Raw genomic sequence first — 16169 nt, 5'->3', positions numbered from 1 at the left:
CTGAGAAGACTTGGATGGATGTTTGTTTTCCATGATAGTCTAAGGACTACGCCGGAGATCCCAAGTTTATATCGTGGATCAGGAATCGGCATCATTCTAGTTTATGATATGTTTGTTTGAATGATTGTGATTCATGTTTGGATGTTTTGCAGGTGAAAGGACTATGCCGGAGCTTCCAGGTGGTTAATTGCGAAGCAGGAATCGGCATTTTGATTGGTAAAATGGTGATGTAGACGCAATATTCCTACAATTGGTAGTTTTTGGGTATCTACAAGTGGTAATTTTGATCCCACAGGTGTTATTTGTGATTTAAATTTTGAGATGCTTGGATACGTTGAATTAATTACATTTACAAGTGGTACAGAAGGTTCTTAGATGCAAATGGTAAATCAGGGACATTAAATTGTACTTGATTTACTATTCATGACAAAAGATAGACAAGATGATGAACCACATCCCCGTTTTTAAAATTGATAAACCTATAAGTGGTTGTTATCAACACAAATTCATTTTCCGGAAAAATCATTTCGATTAAAACAAACTTAAGTGTTTTGAAATCTAAATGAGAAAATGATTTGTGATAGGGGGAGTTCAGATTGTTTATGCCTAGTGAATGGCGATTTGATGTGATTCAGTGTCAGTTGTCAAGTTTCTGTACAGTTTGTTGTTGCTTTTTATATTTCTAGTAGGTCAAATATCTAGAAGTTTTCAAATTTTCTTTAAAATGTGTTTGCATTTTAGGGGGAGTAGGGAAATTTTAGAAAATCCAAAAACATTTGAAAATTTGAAAAAGCCAAAAACATGATAAAATCAAAAAATGAGTTTTGTTGCGAATAAGAGGAAATGATAGTACATCAGTGGACTATCACGGCACGCTAAAGAATTGGAAAGTTAAAAAGTGTTAAACAATCTTACTGCGGATGTGTCAGTAGATTTTCGCACATTTAGTAAATTAAAACGAGATATAAACCTAAATTCAAACTTGCTTAATTCGTGGGTAACTATTCTTGGATATATGGGTAACCCCCGAAATCTTGTTTGAAAGGTCCCATATTCTGAGATACTAGGTCTTTATACTCAGTGATATCTGGGGTATTATCCCGGGACTTCTGCTGTATGGAAGTACTGACCTAGTCCCCGGATAATACTTTATGCAAATGCTTGAAAAAGCGTCACCCTCAGCATGCTGATGAAACAATAAAATTGATAGTCGCTGCTGTTGAAATGCAAAAAGATCCTCTAAAGGGGACCCACCAAAAGTCGAGCCGTCATCTCTCTGCTGAACGGAAGTTCTGACCTGAGCTCTCACGGTTTCGCACCTAACCCCTTTACAGATATCATCTGTGGTATACTCACCTGTAAGACTGAATATTTGGGATCTGGATACAGGAGTATATTCAAGTGGAGTGATACACAATTAAGTTTAAGTCTCTAAAACATTAATATCGTATCTCGTATCGATTGAAAATTGTGTTGAAAATTTAAGAGGACAAATATACTGACAATCTAGGTAAATTGTTTAAAGCTTAAAATGAAATCAAGCTTAACGGTGTTGGTGATTTGTCTCATAAACTGATATGATCCTCTTGCACGAACTCACAAAATTATTGTTTGTAAATATTTCATTGTATGCATTTCATTTCTTTACTTTGAAAAATCCAAAAAGATTTGTGTGTGTTTTAGCATAATTTTTGAAAAAAATCAAAAAGATTTTCGACAACTGATGTTGGAAAACTGATTTTCAAAATTCAGAGTGCTAAACATGATGAGCAGAATTTGAGGGGGAGTGTTTGTGTAAATTTAACTGTTTTTGTTAATTCTAATCTTCTTCAAGTGGTTCATCATAGATTGTTGTGAGGGGAGTTATATGTTAGTGCAGGTATTTGATATGTGATAAAATTAGAAAATTTATTTCTGGGTTGAGACTGTGCAGGTAGCCAGGTTGTTTGATTCTGAAAGCCTGTGAAGATCAGACAACGATCCTGAAGATATTACTGAAGAACAAAAGAATGCCAGTAAATCGAGAGGGGGAGTCTGAAAATAGAGAGAAGAGAGAGAAGCAAGGCTGAAGATCTGAAGATACAGTAGTGTTGTGACTCGATAGTCGACTCCATCAACATCTGAGGGGGAGTCTGTTGGTGCACTACATCTGCTGATTACGTCTTGTATCGAGTCATAAGTCCTAGATGTTAGATCTGGGCACAATATACGAGAAATTGAGAAATTGTATAGAGTTAGACATGTTGGATCGCTTATAGAGTCAAATTAGATGTTAGGGTCGCTCGTATGGACGTGTACAGACCGCTCGAGTGGTAACTTGTATGGACCGCTCGAACTACATGTGTGGGCCGCTTATTGGGCCTGTCCAATAAGCGGTTCCAGCTGTCTATATATACCTCAAGAGCGATCTCAGTTGTAACGTTGCGTAGAAATCGTGCCGAAGTGCTGCCGGTGCGAGATTTGAGCTGTAAACGTTTGATATCAGTAAAACAAGAAGTTAAAGTGATTTGCCTGCTGTTTCTACCTTAGTTTCTTGTTATTCCGCACCTGAAACCAAGGAGAAAGCCTCTGAACGACTCGTTTGGGTCAGAATACGATCCTACATGAGTTTTCTGTTCTGACCCTAACAACCCATTTTTTACCAAACTCATGAAATATTTGCAACCTACTTTTTTGCCAACAATCTCCCCAATTTTGATTAGCAAAGAATATAGGTACATCCTGTATATAATTTTTAAATAGTGTAAGAAAATATAAACCATAAGAACTGTTAAATAAATATCTCAATAAAAATAAATTATGTATATAAAAACATGTCATACCAGTTTCAAAGATTCTGGGTTATGAAGAAACTTAACAAATGTAGTATGCATCATAAAACCTGAATCAGTAAAGATGTTAAAAGACTGTAATTAAAAAGCTGTCTTCGAAAATGAACATTAACTTTTTGTATTAACAAAGTATATAGTGAAATTAATCATAGAAACAGAGTATGAGTTAAAACTATTCGGCAAATAAGAATTATTTTAACATGTTCTCAACAAATGATTCAAACACATAAGTAAACCCTTCTTGAATGTATAGCAATAAACATTTAAAATCGTATTAGTAGCAAGATAGGATTTAAATTAACATAAATTAAACAATATAAAGTTCATTACAATTGGAATGTACATACCAGTTGCTGAAGAAGAAATAATAAAACCTCAGGTGATTGAAGTGTAGAAGACGGAGGAAAACAAAATTGAACCGTAGAAAATGACTGGGGAGAAGAGATTTTTGAAAGAAGAGATGATAGATGTTTGATGTGTAATGATGATGAAGAAATAGTGACGGTTGTGTTTTTCTCTTCCCATATTTTCAACTAATGAAAAATATTTACACATACACTCCTTATTGAATTTGTTATTTACATTTACATTGAGATAGAAGAGTAAAGTACATGATTAGTTGAATTAATTTGGTATTCAAATTAACAAAGAAAAATAATTTTTCGTATAGCAAAACCATTAACATAACATATAATTTGAATGCTTTGAATCATGTATTAATAATAATTAGGTTTTAACATAAGTAACTTTCATGACCTCAAGAAGCAATGCCGAGGGAAAATCTAGTTTTATTTATTATATGTACCTTTTAACATAAGTAGTTTGACTTTGGTCAAACAGGCTTTGGTTAAACAGGCTTTGGTCAAACAGTGTTCTATCAAGCAGCTTTTAACAAAAGTAGTTTGACTTTGGTCAAACAGACTTTGCTCAAACAACGTTTTAACATTGTTCAAACAGTGTTTATCTATTATAATTAGCTTTCAACATAAGTAGTTTGACTTTGATCAAACAGCGTTTTAACATTCCTTAAAATGATTACAAGCTAGTAAAAACTTCTTTGTAAACAACATTAGAAGTCTTATTTGTTGGTTTTCCATCAGCGTCGAGTATTAGTATTTTAACGCCTTCTCTGGTCTTGACCCTTGATAATGCAACATACAACTGACCATGAGTGAAGACAGGATCTTTCAAATAAAGACCAACCTTTGATAACGATTGTCCTTGACTCTTGTTAATTGTCATAGCAAAACAAACTGATAACAGAAATTGTCTTCGTTGAAATTGAAAAGGTATTTTTTTGTCAGACGGAATCATATTAATCCTTGGAATAAAAACTCTCGTGCCAATGTTCCCACCAGATATTACTTCAACTTCTATAACTCGTTTACCAAGAAAAGTAATTTGAAGCCTTGTACCGTTACATAACCCTTTCTGTTGATTAATGTTTCGAAGAAGCATCACAGGAACACCAACTTTAAGAACTAATCTGTGATTAGGCAAGCAAGAAATCTTAAGAGCATTCAAATTTTCTGTTGAGTATAAGCTTTGTTGAAAAGAATCAAGAATTTGTTCAGTTTGACATATACTATCAGAACTCAGATACTCTTTCGCATCACCAGGAAATAATGAAAGCAATCGATCATTAATTTCATGAACTACCTCATTTTTGGGTGCTAGAATTGCTCGCTCAGAAAAAAATCCAGCAATCCTAAATTGTTGAATAATTGAAGGATATACAAAGTCAATTAAACTTTGTATTGGGTCACAAATATCGGTGATCAATAAAATCATCTGGTATCTCTATAATGGCGTCACCATCATTATCATCTCCAACGTTTCCTTCACCAATATCAATAAGCCATTTTGCAAATTCTCTGATAGACTTCATATTCGAACTTTGAGCTCCAATAGTTAGACGCATGTTTTTAGTCAGCCGTAAGAGTCTGCATTTTGCCCATATGTATGAAGAGCTTAGAGAAGCACTAACAATTTCTTATCTAGTACCATTAGGAATAACAGGTAGTATTTGTCTAAAGTCACCACCAAATACAACAACTTTACCACCAAAAGGAATATCCGAACGAATACTCCTACCTTCCGAAAATACGTCGGTTATGGTCCTATCTAAAGCTTCAAACGCATGTTTGTGTACCATCGGTGCTTCATCCCATATTATTAATTGGGTTTCCTTTAATAATCTCGCAATATCACTATTTGGCTTAATATTGCACATTGAATCTTCTGTTAGATTAATGGGAATATGGAACCGAGAATGAGCTGTCCTTCCACGGGAAAGTAATAACGACGCAATACCACTTGAAGCCACATTTAAAACTATTCCGTTTCTGCATCGAACAGCTGAAGCCAAAGTCTTCCATAAAAAGGTTTTTCCAGTTCCACCATAACCATAGACAAAAAAAGGCCTCCTTTACGCCCTACAACTGCTTCCATTATTTCATCAAAAACCGCTCGTTGTTCATCTGTAAGAGATTGATGCAACCTGTTAAACTCAGCTTGTATTCATCTAGGTCATGTGACAGCTCTTCATTGATCAGACGATTAGAAGCATCACGTAAGGAATCATCATCAGGGTACGGCATAGTGCCAAACCTTCGTAATGATGAACCATTGGAAATTAAATAGTTTTCAATTTTCAACAAAGTAAAGTTCTTAATCTGATGTTCAGGAAGCACTAAACCTAGCAAATAAAAAAATTAAGATTATTAAATAAAAAATCAAAATGTAGTATGTGAAATAAAAAAAAAAAGATCAGAACCTGAAATATTTGTTTCTTTTTGACGTCTATAAACAATAACATCAGCTAAGTATTTCCACGTATTCTTCCAAACAAATTCTGGCCGAGATAGAGTATTTGACAAAAGCAGGGTAGAAAATAACGCTCGAAGATACCCAGCATGTCCTTCAAAACTTGCTTCTTTAATGGCCTCAACGTATTCATTGTCATTATCTAAAAGTCCCATCGCATAGCAAGCATCTCTAAAAGTCGGGAATAATTGACCGTTAACTGTACGTATCTCCTCAAATGATCTAGGTCCTTTAACTTTATTCAGTAGTATCCTCAAAAAATAAGGTTCGCCCAAAGCAGGAGATACAGAATGAATCCGGCCAACACACTGGTACAACTTACGTACCTGCCAACATCTATCTTTAAGTATCCAAACAAATTTGGAAGGAAACTCAACATAAGTCAGCTTTCTAGCATCTTCATTTGTCTCGTTCAACTTCATCCATTGCATAAATATTGAAGAAGCAACAGAAGGCTTGCTTAAAACATTATCAATATCGTCATCAGCACCATACACAACATTCTGTTGGCCGGGCAAATGAAAAGGAAGCCTCATAACAGCAGGATACCTATAGTGAACCTCATTAGAGAATATTCTCCAGGATGCCTCACAAGCTGAAATATATCTACAGTCATAATACTCCTTGATCTCGTCTTTTGGCTTTTCTTTGATGGTTGAACTTGTATCACCAGAAACTACCGCAGTAGCCATATCAGGACCTTTATTGATGTACTTGAACAAATATTTCACTGAACCGGCTTGATTACACCATTCAACATTAATGTGTGCTTGATATCTTTTCAAAAGCCTTTTGTTATAAGGAACAACATTTCTGTTGTCTAATCTAACACCAGATTTTATAACTGTATGACCAGAATCTCTTCTTCTGTATACAGGAAAACCATTTGAATCAATAGTTGTATGTGGTGTGAATTTCTTCGGAAAGTTTTTTGAACATCTTTTATCAACCATGCAAGGACAATTCAAATTATCATTCCCACACGGACCATGAATCATATAATCAGTCACAAGAGAATAAAGTTCAGGATCTTCTTCTTTATCGGGAATCTCAGCAGAAATAAATGGATCTATATGATCAATGGTTGGAAGTTTGTGATCGACCTTCATGAATAAGCATATATGTGTATGAGGAAGACCACGCTTTTGAAATTCTACTGTATAAACAACTAAATAAAAAGGAAGAATAAATAAATTTATTAGTTAATAACCTTGATTAAAAAATATACATCAGAGGATAAGCTGTGAAAACAAAATAACATACCAGCATTAATCTCACCAAAATACTTGGAATCCTTAAAATCTTTGATTAAGGAATCAAGCTTCCTTTTAAACAATCGACATAATATGTCATGCATGTCTTCGGCTTTGATGGTTGAATCTTTTAGAAATCTTTTTTACTTCAGGCCACTTAGGATTACATGTTATAGTTATGAAGAAATCAGGGTACCCAACCCACTTACATAAGGCCATTGCATCGAGGTAATTTTGTTGCATGTATCTTGCACCACCAGTAAATGAAGAAGGAAGTATAACAGGCTTTCCAGTATCTGTTAAAACTTCCTTACCTTTAGATTTATACTTTTGAAGATTCTCAAATGTTTCAGAGCGAAGGTTCGCTTGTTGCCTACGAATGTAATTTAGTCTTTCGCTCTCAATCATTGTGTACGCATCAACCAAAAATTGTTGTAACAACCTTCGCCTATTTAAAATTAAGGAAAAGCCATAAGTTCTATCTTGGATCCTATATAAAAAAAATTCTCTCATTGTGCACTTTGGTTTTATTTTCTTTTGTGTGGACATAAAATCTCTATGAGGAATATCAACTCTATAACCATCATCACCATATGGAAAAAGTAACGGATATTGAAGAGCAAGATACGATGGGTGTAATTCGCTAATACGCTGCAGCATTCCTGACTGCGTCTGGACAACAATATCACGATGGTCTATAGCTTTATCTATGTCTCCGACAACTAAAGCAGCAACTTCAGATGTGGTGGGTAAGTTATATATCCTGCCGTCTTTTTCTCTTCTATAAATTAGTCGAAGACTAAGGTTGGCATCTGGAGATTGGTGAAAATGGTTTCTGACCATCCTATATGTCTTAACCAACATATTTTGTGAATCTAATAAAGCCCTCAAATACTTTATCATTTCAACATCAAGTTCTTTATCAGCAGGCGATGAAGGTTTGGTTCTTTTGCTGTTAAAAGAAAAAAACAACAAAACGTTAACATAACATAACTATTGTAATAAGCAGTGGATAGAGAATCAGTTATTAGTAATTAAGTGTTAAGGAAAAACAGATTAGTACTAAGTCAAACAGCTGATGTTAAACTTGTAAGCACTGATAGTAATTAAAACACTGATGATACTTAACAACTGATAGTGAACTACATAAGGTTAACAACTGCTATTGTAATAAGCAGTGGATAGAGAATCAGTGATTAATAATTAAGTTTTAAGGAAGAACAGTTGTAAACAACTATTGATACCAGCTCAAAAATTTTAGAATAGGTTGAGGAAAAGTAACATTTCAGAGATTTGGGCTTAAACAGTGGTTTGGTAGGCATCAGTGGTTTGGTCTTGAACATTGGATGGGGTTAATTAGACTTTGTGTACAAATGTAATTGTATCCAACAATGTTTTGCCTTATTAAATTGTTATAACCAATGTCATTCTAGGAAACTTAGCTGGGCAGAGCTTATTGTAGGAAACTTCAGTTTACCTACAACAGCTGATGAATTTAGAATTAATAACGCAAACTACTGTTAAGACAAACAGCTGATGAAAAAAATTTTAAGCACTGCTAGTGATTAAAACACTGATGGTACTTAACAACTGATAGTTAACTTTTAAGCACTGCGAGTGATTCAAACACTGATGAATTGTAATTATAAATTTAAAGTGAATAAAGCAAACTACTGTTAAGTGAAACTACTGTTAAGTGAAACTCCTGTTAAGTGAAACAGCTGATGAAAAACTTGTAAGCACTGCTAGTAATTAAAACACAAATGGTACTTAACAGCTGATAGTGAACTACTAATGGTTAACAACTGCTATTGTAGCAATGTGTGGATAGAGAATCAGTGACTAACGATTAAGTGATAGTACTTAACAACTGATATTGAACTACAAATGGTTAAATTTCTAGATGTTCTTTAATAAAATAAAAATGGAACTTAGAAATCACTCGTACCTGAATAATGCCTGTCTGTTTGTTATTTCATTTTCAGTATCATGTATGTATAGCTGACAAAATTTAGCTTCATTTCCAGCTGGAGGTTTGAGACTCCCCATGCAATGATAGTTTTGGCCACTGATACGATATATAAATGGAGCATTGCCCTTGTTGATATTAGAATCAAGCTTTCCACCCATAGATGTAAAAGAGAACATAGAGTTGTATCGTCTTATATTCTTCAGGAAGAACTTGCTTTTTGCATTTGAGGAAGAAAACAAATTTTGATAAGACGGATGTGCATCCTTTAAAGGCGGTAGCTGAACTTTACCATACCCACAACACATACCATAACATAGCTTATTTAAAGTTAAATGACCTTTTCCACCTTCCGATGCCCATAACTTTGCACTACAAAGCTGACATGTAAGCACTTGGTCACCATGGTCCAAATAATCTGTTAACAAATGATTGAGAGTTATATTACAGGTAGAACACAACAAATGTCCTAAAACAATAAAATAGATTAAAACCTTTATATATCCCTTTATAAGGATCTTCATCAGTGCAAAAGAACACATTTTCTTGATCGGAATTCAAATAGAGCATAGGTACAGGAGTATTATCACGCTTCTTGCGCTCAAGGTTACGTTTACCAGAAGACAGCCGTGTAAGCGTAGAGTTACTACCCAATATCAACTGATTGTTACTGCTAATAATGCTAGAAATAATGGAATATCGACGGTGCTATCTGCTGGTGTACCTATGTTAATGCCATTATATGAACATCCAATATTAAAACATTGATGTTAAGACTGGTATGTGGTTTAGTAATGTGTTTATCAAAACAAATAATAAAGAAACAAAATACAAACCTGGTGTAGTTGAAATTAAAGAACCAGTAGCATTTCTAACTGCTGGACACGCAATGGAGTACGTATGTTGATCCGTAGAATCAGAATTCAACCATATTTGCATTGTCAGAAAAGATGTTATGAACATTCGTTGATGATGACGATGCATTTAACAATTTCTTATTATCAAGTGTTAATTTTTGAAGCTTACGCCTTTCATTCGGTGGAGTAACTAAATAACAAAGAATGTATAATATGTACGAAAAACAATAATCAGTCCCCTTAAAACCTAAAACGGAAAAAAAGTATACTTATAATCAAATTCAAGAGGTATTACAATTTGTGATATCTGAAAGAGGAAACCTGTTAGACATATCTGAAACAGGAGTTCTCATAAGAGGACCTACAAAAAAACCAAATAGAATTTTGATTTCAATCTGAAAACTGATTTTGATTTGCGAGATGATGAGTTAAGAAGTTATAATTACTCTTACTACGTAAATTTCGTTGAGATGAATTAGCAGCTGATGATGACCACGCATTCTTTAATTTCTTATTATCAAGTATTAATTTTCGAAGCTTACGTCTTTCATTCGGTGAAGTAACTAAATAACATAGAAAGTATAATATGTACAAAACACAAGAATCAGTCCACTTAGAAACATAAAACGGAAAAAAGAATACTTATAATCAAATTCAAGAACAATTACCATTTGTGATATCTGAAAGAGGAGATCTGTTAGAGATATCTGAAACAGGAGTTCTCATAAGAGGATCTACAAAAAAAAAAAAAAAACCAAGTAGAATTATGATTTGAATCTAAAAGTTGATTTTGATTTTGGAAATGATGAGTTAAGAAGTTATAATTTCACTTACTATGTAAATTTCGTTGAGATGAATTAACTGCTGTAGAAGATGAACGTGAATTCTTTGACATTGTTAAGTCTGAAAGAAGAAGTTGCTTTCAAAAGAAGAAATAGTATAAGATCAGGAACATTAAAAAATAGAAGAAAACAGTGGTTTTTAAATTTTGAATTACAATATGTAATACCTAGGAATTAAACATAACCTCAATAAGTTATAATATTGCATTTTATAATTTTGTAATTAAAAATCATTTCATGAAAAAAAAATTGTTTCATATTATTGAATTAATTATTCCAAATAATCTATTACATTGATAAAAAACTTAACAACAAATTTTGTAATCTTTGTGGAATGTAAATCGGATGTTCATCGGTTAGGTTTATGGTTTATTTGTATATGATTTAAGTTAAACGGTATTTTTTTAGTTATCCAAATAAACCAAAGAAAACAAATAAAATAAAACATGGATTGATAAACCAAACAAAAAACCAAATAAAATGGGTTTGAATTTACGCTTTATACTTGGTTACGATTTTTCTTAACAACATACTTTGAATGACTTACAGAAAATTTGAAGTATATAAAAAACCTATTGAATGAGATTACTTAAATAAGTTAATGGGAGAAATAGGCACAAACTAAATATTTTTTTAAACTGTAACATATGAGGATACTTACTAAATCTTAGTGGGCAGGGATAACGGTAAAAACCAATAAAGAACAACCACATCCACTGATAATCCTATATAAATTATGAGATAAGATAATAAGATTAAAATTGCTTAAAGATTACAAATGTTTGTAGATAAAAAAGTTGTTAATTGGGTATATACAATATATATTATAAATTGTTGCTACTATTCATACACATAAGTTTTAAACATAAATAAATATTGACTATTGAACATCTCAATATTTATTTAACAATATACATTATAATAAGCAGATAAGTTTTTAGGAATTCAAAATCACATAATCAGTCCAAAACATAACCCACCAAACACCCAAAAGCAACAAAACGAAAACCATAAGTTCAACATGGCAACAACATATGAAATCAACACGTAAATGTATTTGAAAATACAGAAGACACTATTTCTCAATCTTTGGAATCAAAAGCGTTGAAACACTAGCATCTTCATCCTGAGAGAGTTCATCACTAATGCGGCCCTTTGTTGAGGAGCAACCTAATGCATCATCCACATCTAACACTTCACGAATATTACGTTTTGTTTCATCAGAAGACGGATTCTCAGTGCCTACAAGTGCTTGGGATGCAGGTGTAACATTGTCACCGCAGTATGACATCTCATCCTGATATAAAAAGACAATAAGTACTAACGTTTAAAAAAATTTAGTACAAATAAGGAAATTCTCGTATTACCTTCATAAGGTCAATAAGAGTGGACAAACTGCAGGAATCTGGAACATCCAACGATTCGGACTGCTCATGCTTTAAGTACATAATACACAATAACATAAAATACACACAATGGTATAAATATATTTTAAAACGATATGAATATCAAATTAAAAGAATGACATAATGAAGATTTAGACCTGGTTAAGATTGAATTTGGCGCAGAGCGCGGAAAGGATCTCATCATCGTTAGTGGCCATTGAAATACCATAGTTTTCAAACTGATGCTCAATGTTATAGTCTTTAACACTTATGATGAAAGCATACCTCTTTCCAATCAATGTGTCAAACATCTCAGGATATGAGTTCGGTATCTCTCTAGAATTAACAACCTATGATTTTATAAAAATTAATATAAATTACAATGAGCAGATTGATTCCATAATTGAGAACATACAATTTTATAAAAATTAATTTTAAATTATATATAGTACATGGCCAAATAACTGAATGCATGTATTTGTTACCTGATCTTGAATTGAAACTAACTCTTTGGCAGTTTTCTGAAGAATCTTGTAAGGTTCAAAATCAAACAGTGTCAAAGACACAGTATCGGGAGAGTCTTGCACCCTAATAGGTATCTTGAACCTAAAAAAGTTAAAAACAAATGAAAACATTAGTATTACTAATAACAAAAGCGTGGTTCATATTAGTATTTAGTATTAGGAAATAAAACAGTAATCTCAAACCGGGGAATAGAATAGATGTCGACTCCTTCACATTTATCATTTGTACACACCAACGATTTTTCATGATAAACATCAGATGAACCATCCGGATTTTCTTTTGTTACAAATCTTTCCTCCACACCTGACTTACAGTGGTTACAACCATTGTAATACCAAAGTTTATCAGTGCATATAGCTGTAATTGTTTCAACAACCAAAACCTTCTTTGTCTATCAAAATCAAACAAAAATAATTACACTTAGAAAAGACTTTTAAAAAACTCAGCATGTAGAGTACTTATAAGAAAATACACACCGTTGATATGGTTCCAAGGAAACCAATAAGCATGAAATCAGGGTTATTAAGAAACTCGTCTTGAACACTTGAGATAACGATTGAACCAACATGATCATTTGATGAAGTGGAAATTTTCTCTACATACCTAAACAGATTCATGTGATCAAATTAAAACATAAAAAATAAATGTAAGTACAAAATAATATTGTTCAATGTTTATATGCATGTTACTAACTATACCTCTTCCTAAAAGAGGATATCTCTTCAATGTCTGTGTCAATAAAAAGTCTGCTTAGCTCAAAGCCGTTTGCAACACCACGCTTGCCTGAATTTAAAAATAAAACCAAATATAGATCAATATAAATAGTGTCAAATTTAAAACATATAAGCAAATCTAAAGATAAATCTATAACAATAAAAAAATTAAACTAATTAAGTTTAAATTGTACCTTTGTAATGGTTGACCATACCAAAATGACAAAGGATAACAACATATTTCTCTCGTTTCTTATCATTCATGTAAGCAAACATGTCAATAGCAAAACCATCCCACAAAGTAACCGGACACTTTTGGCCTCTAAAATATTAACATAATAACATCAAGCAACCTTATAATGGTTTATACGTGAAAATGCAACAACTTAATAAAAAGAACGCACTCAATGTCTTCAAGTCTAAGATTAAGTCTCTTGCCCTTGCTCCCATCCTTCTTTGACGTATCCTCTAGATTGAAACATACATCCACATAACCAATCCAATCTATTCACAAAAATATATTGTGAAAATAAAACAGCATTAAGAAGTGATAACAATAAAAGAAAAAAAAACAATAAGACAAAACAATAGATATATATATCATTTAGTGGTTTACATACCAATAACTGTATTAACTTCAAATTTATTTTTAACAACATCCTTGAGGTTAACGAAATTAAAACGGTATTTCGGTCCAGACCAGTCAAAGCATTTCTCAACAGAAGTATAGAAATACAGTGATATTTTGTCATTTCTCTTGGTATACTTAGCAGAGGACTTATTAGTAGCAAGAGAAGGTTTGGTGATAAGAAGACATTCATCTAAGTGAAGAAATTCCTTGAATTTTCCTAACATCTTATGCAAACAGCTGGCTTGAATCATAGTTCCCTAAGAATATAAAACATCAGATTAAATAAAAAAGGTGTTATATTCATTTGGATATTCATATGTCCAAAACAATTATAAGACAACTGTATACCGTACCATCTCATCCATGAAGATCATATCAAGACGATATATTTCATTTTTGTTATTATTCATCATCTTCTTCGAAATGCTAACAATCTTCACTCTAATCGAATAGTTGTTTGAGAATGTATTAAGATCGTTAAGCATGCTAACCTTTGCAACCTCCATTTTAAGACTGTACAATAAAAAAAAGAATATGCAATATATAAGTATTGTTAAACGTAATATGATAGTACAATAAGCATGGATGTTCTTAAACAAATATCAAGGTTGGAATTCAAGCTTACCGATTATCCAATAAAAATTTTAACTGAATGCAGTGGCAAATGTAATTTCAAATGTAAGGAGAGTATATATTTATATGATGGTTTATTAAAGTAATAAAATATTAGAAATGATATGCAAAGTAGGCAAAAAAAGAGAAAGAACGTCAATTTTAAATTACCATTTTGTATATTTAGAATTTCAAAATTACTGACTTGATTTCAAAGCAATTGTCATAATTTCTTTTCTATATTTTATTTTAAATTTAATTAAGAAATAATAACCGTGAATTTGAAATTCACATTTTGCTTAACTCAAATGTGCAAAGCTCAAGAAATTAGCATTAATTACTGATTTGATTTGCAACAAATAGTCATTAACATCCAAGTGTATAGGAATTTTATTTGAAATTCACATTTTGCTTAACTAAATATAAACACTTAAACACTGTTAACATCCAAATGTTTAGAAATTTTATTTTATTAAAATAAAGATGAAACAACTGTTCAATTATTAGTACAGATGAAACCACTGAAGTGATGTGATAAAAACAACTGTTCCTAAACACTGTTACATATAAACACTGTTGCCATAAAAATGGTTACATATAAAACACTGACGTGATGTCAACTAACAACCTAACAGTATATAAAACATTCATGGGGAAAACACTGTTACATATAAACACTGTTAACATAAACAAATAAACAGACATAGAATAACTAAAGTTGATGCTGAACCACTGTTGTAGTTGGACACTGTTGTTGGACGTCATAAATTTCAGATTTAATTTCAAAAGGAAAAGTAGTGTATATTCTTATATGCTGCTTTATTAAAGTAATTAAATATTAGAAATGATATGCAAATTAGGAAAAAAAAAGAGAGAACGAAAATTTGAAATTACCATTTTGAATATTTTGAATTTCAAAATTACTGATATTGTCAGTAACTACTGACTTGATTTGAAAGCAAATGCCATAATGACTTTTTTATATTTTATTTTAACTTTAATCAAGATATAATAACCGTCAATTTGAAATTCAAAATTTGCTTAATCAAATGTCCAAAGCTCAAGAAATCAGCATTAATTAATGATTTGATTTGAAACAAATAGTCATCAATTTTTTTTTATTTTTTAATTTCACTTTAAATTTTATCATAAAAATAATGTTGGTGGAACTCTTATGTAACTGGAATGTAAAGATTAGGTAAAATGGTAATTTGATTGTAATTCTAGTTTTCATTTGATAATTTCAATGTATAACAAATTAACAACATCAATAATAAAAATGTGAGCACTGACTATTTTTAGGGAAACCGCTGATGGTCAATATCAGTGAATGTCAACAATGTAAAAGTGAACAGTGGCTATTTTTTCGAATCAGTGGATACCAAGCATTTTTCAAAACCCTGATGTTCGGTCAGTCAGTCGTCAACATGGAGATTGAAGAAACAGAGGTTGTATTTCAGCAGTGGAATACATGAACAATCAAATGTGATAAATAGTGTTACATATAAACAACAGTCGTAAACAGTGTTACATATAAACACTGATGCCATAAAAATGCTTACATATAAAACACTGAGGTGATGACATCTAACAACCTAACAGTCTTTAAAACATTGATGCGGAAAACACTGTTACATATAAACACTGTTAACATAAACAAATAAACAATAGAATAACTAAAGTTGATGCTGAACCACTGTTGTAGTTTGACACTGTTGTTGGACG

The 16169-nt window shown here is 32.1% G+C and overlaps 2 protein-coding genes across 2 annotated transcripts; both read right to left on the bottom strand.

The window, feature by feature from the left end:
* Positions 1-4824: 4824 nt before the first annotated feature.
* LOC110932167 lies at positions 4825-10631 on the bottom strand. The gene is made up of 11 exons (XM_022175525.1): positions 10571-10631; positions 10405-10470; positions 10183-10299; positions 10032-10097; positions 8859-9297; positions 7458-7862; positions 7120-7358; positions 6921-7037; positions 5608-6825; positions 5298-5529; positions 4825-5176 (listed from the first exon to the last, which is right to left on the bottom strand). Exons 1-11 carry the CDS (start codon positions 10629-10631, stop codon positions 4825-4827), a joined length of 3312 nt encoding a protein of 1103 aa, XP_022031217.1.
* A 1022-nt stretch (positions 10632-11653) lies between these two features.
* Positions 11654-14338, bottom strand: LOC110932166 (replication protein A 70 kDa DNA-binding subunit E-like). Its single transcript, XM_022175524.1, has 11 exons — positions 14186-14338; positions 13822-14089; positions 13606-13705; positions 13396-13523; positions 13187-13271; positions 12965-13091; positions 12671-12879; positions 12449-12569; positions 12122-12313; positions 11946-12014; positions 11654-11875 (listed from the first exon to the last, which is right to left on the bottom strand). Exons 1-11 carry the CDS (start codon positions 14336-14338, stop codon positions 11654-11656), a joined length of 1674 nt encoding a protein of 557 aa, XP_022031216.1.
* Positions 14339-16169: the final 1831 nt, after the last annotated feature.

This window comes from Helianthus annuus, chromosome 3, assembly GCF_002127325.2.
Source record: "Helianthus annuus cultivar XRQ/B chromosome 3, HanXRQr2.0-SUNRISE, whole genome shotgun sequence".
NCBI classification, from domain to species: Eukaryota; Viridiplantae; Streptophyta; class Magnoliopsida; order Asterales; family Asteraceae; genus Helianthus; species Helianthus annuus.
This window is presented reverse-complemented; position numbering and strand designations above follow the sequence as displayed.

Bases quoted from the DNA above. Each gene is read 5' to 3' on its own strand.
- LOC110932166 (XM_022175524.1), bottom strand. From the start codon at position 14,338: ATGGAGGTTGCAAAGGTTAGCATGCTTAACGATCTTAATACATTCTCA. The intron at 13,706-13,821 runs GTATGTAAACCA...TTTTGTGAATAG, and splicing joins TGAAGTTAATACAGTTATTG to ATTGGATTGGTTATGTGGAT. The intron at 13,092-13,186 runs GTATAGTTAGTA...GAATCTGTTTAG, and splicing joins ATATCCTCTTTTAGGAAGAG to GTATGTAGAGAAAATTTCCA.
- LOC110932167 (XM_022175525.1), bottom strand. From the start codon at position 10,631: ATGTCAAAGAATTCACGTTCATCTTCTACAGCAGTTAATTCATCTCAA. The intron at 10,300-10,404 runs GTAATTGTTCTT...TATGTTATTTAG, and splicing joins TCTTTCAGATATCACAAATG to TTACTTCACCGAATGAAAGA. The intron at 9,298-10,031 runs GTAATACCTCTT...ATTTGTTAACAG, and splicing joins TCTTTCAGATATCACAAATT to ATTATTTGGACCATGGTGAC.